This window comes from Sphaerodactylus townsendi, linkage group LG07, assembly GCF_021028975.2.
Source record: "Sphaerodactylus townsendi isolate TG3544 linkage group LG07, MPM_Stown_v2.3, whole genome shotgun sequence".
Taxonomy (NCBI): domain Eukaryota; kingdom Metazoa; phylum Chordata; class Lepidosauria; order Squamata; family Sphaerodactylidae; genus Sphaerodactylus; species Sphaerodactylus townsendi.
The window spans coordinates 62,744,493-62,757,334 of NC_059431.1; the positions used below are offsets into that span (position 1 = coordinate 62,744,493).

The following is a 12,842-nucleotide window of genomic DNA, read 5'->3' on the forward strand; positions in this document are numbered from 1 at the left end:
CTGCATTATGTAAGTGATAGGACTAGATGGTCCTTGAGGTCTCTTCCAGGTATATTTTATTTTACATTGTGGACCTCAACATTTGGAAAAGCTGTTATGAAAAGAACAGCTAGAATCAATTCCAGTAGCATATTATAGACCAACAAGTTTTTTGAACATCTCTGTCAGGTTTTACTGGACTCAAATCTAGCTTACCAACTAACTGGACACTAACGCCATAAAACCAGGAATTGCTATATATGGTGTTTTGTGAGCTGGACAAAGACTCAAGTCCATTAACGACTCTGTGTCTATAAAGCTGATATGCAAAACTGGTCCACAATAACAAATACTAGTTTTTAGAAAGCAACTTGGATTAAATTAAAAGGTACATCTGATCAAAGTACAACATACCTGTACATCCTGTGGTTCCCTTCTTGACAGAATAGCCCAGCTGGCAATGGCAAATAAAGGACCCTTTGGTGTTCTCACACTCTCCAAACATACAGATATTTGAATTCAGGTCACACTCATTCACATCTGTAAATGCATATCATTTGAAAATTCAAACTATTTTTCCAGGAATAACAATAACAGTAATAACAATTTATTTATAGTCCAGTCTCCCCTGCCAAGTAGGGCTCAGAACAGTTTACAACAGGATAAAACACATCACCAATAACAAATCATAAGACAAAAGAAAAAAAGGATGACACATTAATATACAGCAAGATAAGGTGCCTGCTAATCAGTCAACCTCAAAATTGCCTATAGGATATTTATGGTGGTTTCAATTATAATAGTGTTTTTATGATGTTGTATTGCTGCCCTGAGCCCCATGGTGATGGGCGGGGTCAAAATCCAAAAATAAATAAATAAAAATAAAATTTGAAATATCAAATTATCAAAATTATTCCAACAATATGAGGGAAATAAAAACCAGGCTGATTAAAACAGAGAAAGGGAGGCAGGAGGGAGAAAACTGGAAAATAAGCTGGAAAGCAAGGTGGAGGGAATCCCCAAAATCCACACCAGTAGATAGAATGCCTTGCAGATGCAAATCTTGTTAAATTTTGTCTTCAACCTGATTGAGTTACCGTATTTTAAGTGGCTTGGCCCAGTTTATATCTTCAGGTATCTTCGGGTGACTACACACATATATCGCCTTGTAGCAATAGTGTCCTAGATTATGTTCTAGTTTCCCAGCCTTACCTAGATATTATTCAGTCTTTAAAAATTTCTCCTCAAGTTTAGAGTAACCATATGCCTCGTGGTTCATTTGACCTTATATCTATCAAAAGCTGTGACTAGTTATGCTCACTCTGTATTGCACAAAATCAAGTGGAATGAACATACTAGACAGGCCACTGACTCTTTTTCTTCACAATCCTCTATAAGCAATTATCTTTCCTCAGCAACAACAAACAGCATTTGAAACATTGGAAATCCTCCAATGAAGTTTAAGGAACTTTTAAAAGGTTTTAACATTCAATCAAATTACTTTATGACAATTTGAAAAACAGCATCAAAATAATTCTCATATTTACATGCTGATACCTTAGGGATTTATCTATGTTTGAACATTTTAATTACAGATTAGATACATTAATAGTACAATCCACGGGGTGGGGGGGGGGGTGGGGGGGGTAGCTGGAAGTATCATGAAAGTGGCAGGAGGGCATGCCAACATGAGTGCCCCTCACACTGGCGCAAGAGGCAAATGTGCCGGCAGGAGGTAGTGGATGATGATGATGATAAATTCAATGTTTATACTGTTCTTTCTATTGCCACAGCCTTAGAACTGTTTCCAACATGAGTGAGTCAATGGTGCAAACAGCACCAAGTTGGAGGCACTGCTTTTAGGCACTTCCTGCTTTCCCCACACTTACCTTCTCTCCCTCTGGAACTCCACAGGGACACAGGGACAAGAAGACACGCCCATGCTGCCCTTCAACCAAGGGCAGTGTGGGTGTGTCTCCTTGTCCCTGCAGAGCTCCACAGGAAGAGAAGGGAAGTGTGGGGAAACAAAACAGAGCTGCCTCTGAGTGGAGGAGCCTCCGCAGGCCATGGCTACTCTGGGGCCGCTCACACCTCAGTGTATGAATGGCCCTGGGGCCACACAAGCATCATATATGCCAGTGTGAAGCCGTTGCGGGGGCCTGTGAGGAACAGGCCCTGGTGTAAATGGAAAAATGCCAGTTTAGACACATTTATGACATGGATCTCCATAGAGAAGGAGGGATCCAGGGTTATGCCCAGATTCCAGATGGAAGGCTTAGGTATCAGTTGCAACCCATTGAGGGCTGGAAGCTGGCATCACCCTACTTCTTCTCCCCAACCCAGTCATAGGACCCAGAGGGAAAATGGAGCCTGGGGGCAAAATCTGAATGTTCTGCCCCTTCCCACAGCGCCCAGGTCTGTTGCCTGGAGCTGGCGCCAGCGCCCAGGTCTACCAGAGTTGGCAAGGCTCTCAGGTCTACTGCCCGCAGTTGGCAAGGTACGCAGATCTACCACCCCCTGCCAGCAAGGTGCCCAGGTCTACCGCCCAAAGCCGGCAAATGCGACCTGGGCCCAGCACACACACACACACCGCCCCCATGATTAGATGGTGTGTACCTGGGGACATGTGATACCCCATGTCCCTCGGGCAGATATGCCTCTGAAAGGACCTTCATCTTCACTAGATTTAATTTTAACCAACTCTGCTTCATTCATCCCCCTATGGTCAATATGTCTGAGGTGGCACTTGGCTGGCCGCTCATCAACACATACGCACAAGGGATTTTCAGATCAGCTGGGGGAACTTGCCAGTTTCATTGCTCCCCATGCTGCCTGACACCCCATAGGAGGTGGAGCAGTCACACTGTGGCCGTGCTGACCTTGGCTGCCACAAAACTCCCCCCACTGCCCCCCCCGTGGACTGCAATGTAAGGACAGATTTATGTATTAATTTGGCTTCTCAAATCTACATCTACATTACTTACCAATGCATATTTTCATGTCCATAGAAGCCATGAATCCATCATAACAAAGACAGCGATATTCTCCTGGAATGTTGGTGCACTGCCCACCATCACAGATATCTGGGTTGTTTTCACATTCATCGATATCTGGAATAAATGTACATCACTGCATAATGTCTAATAAGCAAATATTTGTAGAGCACTGTCATGCTTACTTTTGTTATCGGATTTGATTTTCATCAGGATCCAGTGTATCACATTAGCTACAGTGTCTTGTACTGTGTCTATATCATCTTAGGTCCAAGCTAGACAATCACCTGGTTCCCCCAAACCACAATCAGGTTTTCCATAGCCACAAAGAAGCTACAGGAAATGGCTTTTAAAAATAAAAGAGAGACCAAATGAGGTAATTTGAGAGAAAGAGGAAGGATTCAGCTACCCTCATTTGTAAATCCTGTTTTTTTTTTAAAAAACCAAATAGATTCCTACAATTTATGGACAGACTTGTGCCTCTATCCTTGTATAGTTATTATCCTTTACATGAATGAATGAACTGATCTTTTAATGGCATTCAGATAGCAACAATAATACATACTTTTAAAAATAGAAATTTGTAAAAAAAACAACCCCATATAACAAAATAGGGATCTATATTTTTTAAAATCCTCTAAAACGATGATTTAAAAACTGAATAAAATGTTTCAAAAATTACATTAAGAGCATCATGCAATTACAATACAGAGGAACCCAGCAGTCAACTCTAAGACTTCTCTTGAGCCATTTTCAAGAAGGAAGAGGGTTTTCTGTTGGTCTGTGAGGATGCTGTTGTCAATCAACAGGGGAGTCAGGAACTTCCTCCTAGCTGCATTATATAAAGGACAATGGTCCAGGATATGATGAACTGACTCTTCACAAATTATGTTACAAATGCAAAGCCTTTCATGGCATGGGATTTTCATCTCCCTACCAGATCTCAGAGAAGATGGCATGACGTTACATCTTGTCAAGGAGATTGCACATCACAGTTTGGGATCAGGAAGTAAATATAAATAGTTTGATATGATTGTTTTCCCCAAGGAAATGCCAAGATACAGGTGAGCAGAATCTACTAGCCTGATCAATCAGACTCTGGTACTCTAAATCAGAGTCTATCTCTGATTCTGCTGAACACTTTGTTACAGGACAGCATAACTAAGGAGTCTACCGGGAGCTCCATCCTTTCTAGCTGGCCCTCAATATGGGTCCACCATTTCGAGGAATGCAATATAGTTAGGGCCTGATATGAAAAACTCTTGCTCTCACAGGTGAAACAGAAGTGGCTCCAGTATTTAAAGGTGATGCACCAGGCCCTGGTTTCAAGTAGATGCTGTCTGGTTTCCAGACACAGAGAAGCGTAGGACACTGAATGAGGCAAGCCAAGTGCTTTGTATAGGAAATTAGACTGAATACATTCAATGTCCCGGTTCCATGCCTGGATCCAGAGTGGAATGCCACAGAGAAGTTGGGGGCACACTTTGGCATTAAAAACTTTTAATGCTGTTGGGAGTTATTGTGTCCTTTTCTGAAAAAGAAGCGTAGAATTGCCATTTTAGTAGTTTTGCTAGTTACTATGGCTTTATTCCTATGGGCAAACCATCCAGCTCTAAAATGGCAATTCAGGCCCAGGTATTTAAATAACTTATTATCCTTTACATGTGGTAATATATGTCCACATTAACTTACTCCATATTGTAGATGAACAGTTGAAAAACAGTAGCCTGCCAAGAGGCTACCTTGTGAATTCTCAACTAAAAAGATATCTGAAAAAGGAACTGCCTGATTTGCAGCTCATGCTCTAACCTCCTGAATTATATTTATTCTCTGTGTAATGAAGTCTAGATACATTTTTGTTGCTTTGTGGTTTAAATTTTGAGGAACAAATTGAACTACTAGTCTTCACTCTCTTACCTGCACATGTCCTCATATCTGGCATCAGGGAATAACCATCACTACAACTGCATTCATAGCTGCCTTCTGAATTAGTGCAAAGGGTATCACAACCTCCATTCACTATCATACATTCATCAATGTCTAGAAGAAGAATATTTAGAAGAGATTATATTTGGCAGTTTATCAAGCAGCCTACCTCTCCGCTGCTGTTTCGCTTAACAATGTTTTTTTAAAGCACATTTCTGTCCCATATTTTGTCTTCCTCCTCTCCTGAGAAGAAGAAAACAATTGCTCACAGCATTAATTGATTCGAATATGATTTGAAATTAATGATCAAAATAAAATAAAAATTAGAACATAAAAATAGATGAGAGATAACAGCGACATTTGTAGAGTGGTACAACATCTTACAACTTAAGTAAACAACTTTAAACTTTCTTTTGATTAATTAATTGTTATGATACCAATGCTCAAAGAAAAACAAAAGTGAAGTGTTTACAACCAAATCAAAATCTGGATGTCAAAGTATTCAATACTTGCCAATGCAGCCTTGTCTATCTGGAGTGCCCTGGTACCCAGGATTACAGGAACATTGATATGTGCCAATCATATTCACACATTTGCCATTTCTGCACAGATTATTACTTAGAGAACATTCATTAACATCTGGAAAACAAAAATTGCATATTTCATCTTTGGCCACAGTGAAGTTTAAAATGCAACAATAGATAAAATGCTGGAATTGACATAAAAATAGGGTTTGATACAAGTTCACATTTTGTTTTGAATGGGTTCACGTAACGTTTTGACCACATTTTGAATGAACAGCTAAAAGTCAGTTCTTAATGTTTAAGGTTGATATGATTAATCTACCCATGATTTTACTATTCTGTTACTAGTGTTACAACAACAGCAGAATAACAATCACACTACTACTGCAATGTTAAAATTGGCCCCAGAATAAGATAAAATGCAAATAATTTCATAGATATCTCAGCAATAAAAACAACAGAAAAATAAATCTGCATGAACAAACAACAGAAATAGCAATAGCAACCTATACTTGCCTGATGTCACCCTACCCTCGTGGAGTTGTGACCAGCTTTTATCTGCTTTTAACCTAATTTAACCCCATCAAGTGCAGTAAAAATATTTTTGGCAATTCAAATTCAAAAATAATATTTTAATTTTGAACTCTACTGTTTGACCAATAACTGGGGACAAAGTTCTTCTCCAAAGGGCACTGTTTGCTTGCCCAGAATTGCTTTGGACCCCATCTGGCATTCATAAAATATGGATTTGCCTCTTTCCTTTTTGGATTGTTTGCTGCCTATATAAGCAATCAGACTCCTCTTCTCATTAAGGGATGCTATGGAGGCAGGAGGGGGTCAGAGACTGGCATAAGAACAAGACACTTCTCCCCACAAAATAGATGACTTACTGAAGGTTTTGGGATCCATCTTGTGTATCAAACTTGGGCAGAAAGGTGGTTGGCCACTGAACATTTCCCCTGGTCCTAGCATGTGCCTGGCTAGACAATAAGGCTATTGCCTTCTGTGTCACCCTAAGGAGATTTAATCAGTGTTCCAAGCAGACCATTACTTACCCTATCTGAATCTGAAACCACAAATAAATGCAGGCATTCTCTTAGGTCCTGATGACTCATTGAGCCTCTCCTATCTTATTGTTGGAACCCTGAAAAAGTAATCAATTCTTTGTCTCTGGCTTTCCTACCAGCTCACATACTGCCTCAGGGCCCATTTTGAGGCATAAATAGTTGTCCTTTGCCATTCATAATGTCCATGCATCTAGGCTCTTACTTTTGATCTTGGAAATGCTGATCATTTTCCTCTTCAGTGCTGCTTTCCCTGGACGTCTCTTCAGCCCCTTCTGCACATGCAGAATAATGCACCTTCAATCCACTTTCAATGCACTTTGCAGCTAGATTTTACTGTGGGGAATAGCAAAATCCACTTGCAAACGATTATGAAAGTGAACTGAAAGTGCAATTTTCTGCATGTGTGGAAGTAGCCTCTAAGACTGGTAACTATCACACATTCCTGAAGTCCTACCCAACTTCCTCTTTTTTCTCTTAGCTCTTGTATGTGTTGTGTGCATATGTTCATTGCCTAAAATATATTACTTGTTTTACTATTTTAATTACAAAACTACCTGCTTATTTGAGCGTTTTCACCCAGGACTATCCTGGTATACTTAGGGTAATAATCCCAGTCATCCCTTCTCACTCTATGGCTCATTCCCTACATGCAGAATAATGCACTTCCAAACTGCTTTCAGTGCTCTTTGAAGCTGTGCGGAATAGCAAAATCCACTTGCAAACAGTTGTGAAAGTGGTTTGAAAACGCATTATTTTGCGTGTGCGGAAGGGGCCTATGTCTCCAGCTAATTTTCCCAACTAAAGAGGACTCTGACTACTTAGAGCAGGGGTCCCCAAACTTTTTAAACAGGGGGCCAGTTCACTGTCCCTCAGACTGTTGGAGGGCCGGACTATTTATTTATTTATTTTATTTTATGAGGCTTTTATACCGCCCCATCCCGGAGGGCTCTGGGCGGTGTACAGCAGGTAAAAGCAACAACACAGAATTAAAACGTTAAAAGCAGCGAACAATATTTAACAAAGAAATAGGAATACAAGTGGCGTCCAGCAGCTTAATTTTAAAATTCCCTCCCCACCCCCACTATGAACAAATTCCTATGCACAAATGATTGTAAAATGTTTGATTTCACCTTTCAGCCTTTCTGTCATGGTCTATTTTTAGAACAGTGACCAAAGTATGTCAAGTACAGGGTGGGCTCCAAATATTGTTGGGGAGGCTGAGGAATACCTTCCCCTGTAAAAAAAAAAGCAGAACTTTCCCAATGAAGCATTCCATCTAACCCAGTATCAGGTATCTTCCTGGGTTCTTCCTCCCTAGCAGCCAGCGAGCGATTCGCCAGCCTGGCTGATGCCAATGGGAGTGAGGTGGAACAGAAAGCCTGAGAGCAACACATGGAGTAGCTGAGAGGGAAGGGCGGAGCAGGCATTGCCACATGTAAGGTTTCCAACTCTGGGTCAGAAAATTCATGGAGATTTGGGGGTGCCATCATGTAATTGCAATCAACTGCCATTGGGGCCGGTTCCTCCTCTCCCTCGAGCCCCCACTGCACCTGAATGGAGCCATCACCGCCATGCCTGGCGGGCTGGATAAATGCCTTCAGGGGGCCACATTTGGCCCCCGGGCCGTAGTTTGGGGACCCCTGACTTAGGGTAACACTCAGACACTTTGAGTTCTTGTAGGGTAGATTTCTGGTTCAAGCTTTATACTTTAGTAGTATAATCTAGCATTCTCTCTCTTGCTCCATCATTTTGGCTGTTTGTCTCCATTGCTGTGTGTAGAAACAAAGTTATTTGCTACGTGGAATTACTGTTATTTTAGTGGATTTCCAATACTGCATATTGACAATATGTTTGATACATTTTTGACTGCTTGAGATTTATTAATTGCCCTGTCAAGATATTCGTATTACTTCAATTAATTAACTTTATTTGTGGTTTCAGATTCAGATTTCCTCCTAAAATACAAGAAACTTACCCACGCAGTCTTCACGTGATGGAGACAATTCATGACCTAGAGGACAATCACATTGAAAGCTTCCTTCTGTATTCACACACTTGCCACCTCTACAGAGAAGAGGGTTACGTTCACATTCATCTATATCTAGAGACAGTATAAAAAAACATTTTAAAGGGACAGTTTGAGATAAAGTAAGATGCAGTCAACCACTGGAAATAAACAGAAACCTATGACAGGACCATTTCCTTAGTTGTGAAGCTCTCTTTTCACAGAAACTTGCCTTATGTCAACTTTATAATATTGGAAGAACCAGATAAAGGTATTTTTGGAAATTCACCCTTCTCTAATGTCATCTTACTAGCCCTGTTGATTAAATTTCTCTGTTTTAGTGATACAGTTTTACTAGTCACTCTGCTTGTATGTCATTATATTAAGAGCTCACGTTTTGTTTTTAATGCAGAGTCTTTTAGAGTTTTACAGATTTTTTTCAGATTTTCACTCTGATGCTATTTATGAATTTAACTGTTTTTAAAGGGTACATTTTAATTTTGTTTGACTGCTATATAGGCTTACTGTAGTATTCAGTTTTTTAATAGTGTCGCGTTAAGCTACCTTGTCTTAGGTTAAGAAACAGTATAAAAATTGTTCTAAATAAACTGAGAGAGAAATATCTGATTGCTGAATGTAAGAACAATCAAAAGTGGGTATCGTTGTTACAATGGTTTCTAAGCTCCCAAATGTCTCAGCGACGAAATCTACAGCACTTACCCATGCAGTTCTTCATCATCATAAATCCACTTTCATAGCCTTCAAAGCATTCACATTCAAAGCTGCCTGGAGTATTGACACAGGCACCACTTCCACACAAGTCAGGTGAGATATGGCATTCATCAATGTCTAGATTAATGGAGATAAAATTTGAAACAATTAGCTTTTCATTTCCTAAATTACAAACACTTAAAGCAAAGTGGCGATAGAACAATATTTAAATGTGCAGGAATTATGAAGTCTTACTTAAAGTGGACATTTGATCAACAGATACATAATATTATAACTAGTAATATTTCCACAACTACTGCTGGTTTCCAGTTCTTTACCTGTCACCATTGCCTGGACCATGATACAACATGCTTTTCAAAGCACCACCTATCTTTAACACAGAAACGATCTCTGGAGAAAACAGAAGCCATTATCCCCTGTAGAAATAACTGGTAAAATCTGGTGTAAATCCAGAATAGTGGTGCATATTTCAAAATCACCTGGTTTCTGACTGTTTTCCCTCACAATTTAGCTAACTGTGCTTTGTTAAGTTAGCCTAATAACAAAGCCTATGAGAAGTTAACGGGCTTCTGTAGTGGCTTGCTTCTTTAACCAGCACAGCAAGCTATGCCTTTTCAACTACTAACCTGAAAACCTGTTTAATTGTTCAAAAGTGGAAAACCTTCTACTTTTAAGTTGTTCAGATTATTCTCATTTAGCTTCTAACTTCTAAAAACACTTGAAAATAAAAAAGTAGAAAAACACCTCTATACAAATACTATAGCTGAGAAGAAAAGGAAAACATTTTATATTACTTAACTGTTCCTTCAGGGGTCCACAGGGCAGTTTGGAATAGTCTCACCTTCTTGTTTAAAGACAAGGTCAACCTTCTGAATGTATTTGTTATTTAAAATATTTATATTGCACCTTTGCTCTGTAGACTTACAGTAGTTTAGAAAATAATAGGTTGTAAATATATAAAACCCACCGGCAGTGAGAGGCTGGGTTTGGGTGACCTCATTGGGCTATACTACATCAGAGGCTCCTACTCCTATTCTGTTTTTCAGTTTATTTACTACTTGAAACATTTAACGGTAATAATAGGTGAGAGGAAAGGATAAAAAGTAAGATATAAAAGAATTTAAAAGTCTGCTAATACATTGGAGCACAATGTATACTAGCGAAGGATTCATAATTGTCAGGAATCATTTCACTGTCTTTTGAAATGTATTTGCAATAGTATTTTACAACTCGACACAAGTAGTCTGAGTCAAGATATGTAATAAAAAGTTGTCATAAGCAACAGTATCCCATTTTTTTTAAAGGACACCAAGTTTGAGTGAAGGAATGATAGGGGACGTGTGCTTAATTTGTCCCTTTAGACAGTTTTTCTGCTCAAAATTGTGCTCCCCCGCCTCAGCTTTCCCACCAATTATATTCAATGAAAAACTGAACACTTTGCGAGGTACATTCAGAGAAGGGCTCAAGGGAGAACTCTAATCAACTCTGACAGCAGTACTTCTTTAAGAAAGCTGATTTTAAATTTCAAAACCCTTTAAGTCCAGAAAAGTAATACTTACCTGAACAATTTCTCTCTTCCATATCTAAAGCAAATCCACTGTTACACCTACATTTGAAACTTCCTATTGTGTTTCTGCATTTACCATTTGTGCACATGCCAGGGAACATTTTGCACTCATTTATATCTGTAATGGGAAAACATATAAAGTTTGCTTGTATATTTTATGCAATTCAGATGGTCATCTACTAAACAAACACAAGACATTTTAACTAAATAACAATGTATTCTATTCAGGTAGACACAGTACATATTTCATTTCTGCTTTAGATACTAAAACATTATCTTACTAGTCACTGTTGAAAACAGGATGCTAACTAGATGCCACTGATGGCCCAAAATGGTGTGTGTGTGAATCATTGTTTGGATGTGGCATGGGGCAATGCTGGTACAGAGCCCTTCGGGGGTTGGGCGGGATATAAATTTGAAAAATAAATAAAAAATAAAATACATTTGCACCTTTGCTGACATAAGGGGCACCCCCAACAGTGGAGAGGGCAAGAATGTCAGAATCTGGGTACCCCACAGCTCTGTGGCAGTGAAACCCAAAAGTGTGAGTCACTGCAGAGCTACACTAGCATCCGAGTGGATGCTGGTGCATAGAGGGGGGTGGGCTGGGGTATTCCCAGGGTGCTTTCACTCGGGCTTTGCAGCAAAAGATGCCACAGCCAGGGCATTGAACTTACACCACCTTAATGGGTGGCATAACTCCATTGAGCCCTATGTAGGGCTTTGTGGTAGCTGGGTTTTTTTGTTTCTGCTTTGCATGCTGATGTGCTGAGGGCCCGCTCAATTCAGTAACACACCGAACTCAGTTTCACTGGAATGAACTTGGCCACAGCCTGGTTTATTTAGCATAACTGAGGAAGCTGGGCAAGCGTAAGGGGCATATCCTAGCTGCCGGAGAGCAAGCCTGCTGAACCCGGCACCGTCCCCAAGCCCAGTTTTGGGGAATTGTAACAGTAAATTACAAGGGGCCACCTGAGTGCAGGCCCATTACATGACACCCCTTCCTGCCAGGGTAGCGGGTTCCCTAGCAGAGCCTCCATGGCTTGCGTTACTGAGCCCGCCCACCCCTATACCTCTTATTGAGATCCCCAGGTGAGGGGAGGTCCAGCGTGCAAGTTCTGTCTCCCCAAAAGGATGTACCCCTATGCCAGTGGTGGGATTCAAATAATTTAACAACTGGTTGTTTACAAGCACCAATTTAACAACCGGTTCTGCTGAAGTGGTGCGAATCTGCTGCCTTATGCCCATACCTGCTTAGGCTGTGACAAAAACAAAATTAACAAACTAGATAAAAACCCCAACTAGCCCCAATCCCAGGGTGGGAGGGTGTGTTCCACTTGCCTGCTTGCCTCAGAAAGAGGCAGAGGACTTTCCAGCGCTGCCTTTTATAGGCACACCCTCATCATGCGATGGGTCCCTGTCATATGACTGCAGACACATGCTCACTAGCTCAGTGGCCTGTCCTTTGCTCTCTCCTTCTCCAGCCACAATGGCAACCCCAGGTAACTCAGGGACTATGTTATTTCTTTAAACTGCTTAAAAGTCCTCTGGAGGCAGTGTGGCAGCATAGCAGCAGTGTTGTCTCCAGCCACTGGGGCTTGTGGATTGGACTGTAAGTTATCCGATAGTTGTTACCTGACTTGGCCCTGGTGAGTCCTATCTCAGCTCCCACAACAGCCCTGGAAAGATCCCTGTTCCCTCTCCTTGCCTTTTGTAGAGAGAAATCAAGGTGTGAAAGTTGGCAATGCTGTTGTAGTAGCTTAGCTATAGTCATAAAACCATTCCTTTTCTTTTTTTTAAATTACAGGCTTTGTATTTTTTATTTTTTAAAAAAATCAGATTCATTCTGGGGCTTTTTTCAGGTTTGCAGAAAAATCTGTCTTGTCTGTTAGTGGCTCCAATCTTTTGATTTTAAGTATCTAAATTTTTGCCATGTTGAAAATTATATATACTGATACTTAACACATACTATACTAGTGTACAAATATCTATAAAATATATAATGTTCTTCTCTGAAAAAACAAGAAGTACAATTAATACTGTTCTTCA

At 40.3% G+C, this 12,842-nt stretch overlaps 1 protein-coding gene across 2 annotated transcripts in view; it reads right to left on the bottom strand.

Moving 5' to 3' along the window:
• Nucleotides 1-12,842, bottom strand: part of FBN2 (fibrillin 2) — a 203,465-nt gene that overhangs the window by 57,793 nt on the left and 132,830 nt on the right. For both annotated transcript variants that reach the window (XM_048503187.1, XM_048503188.1), the window contains 7 exons: nt 10,786-10,911; nt 9,215-9,343; nt 8,465-8,590; nt 5,412-5,537; nt 4,890-5,012; nt 2,964-3,089; nt 394-519 (listed from right to left, as the gene is read on the bottom strand). In XM_048503187.1, the coding sequence (XP_048359144.1) occupies nt 394-519; nt 2,964-3,089; nt 4,890-5,012; nt 5,412-5,537; nt 8,465-8,590; nt 9,215-9,343; nt 10,786-10,911 (882 nt within the window). The remainder of the gene's footprint in view (nt 1-393; nt 520-2,963; nt 3,090-4,889; nt 5,013-5,411; nt 5,538-8,464; nt 8,591-9,214; nt 9,344-10,785; nt 10,912-12,842) is intronic.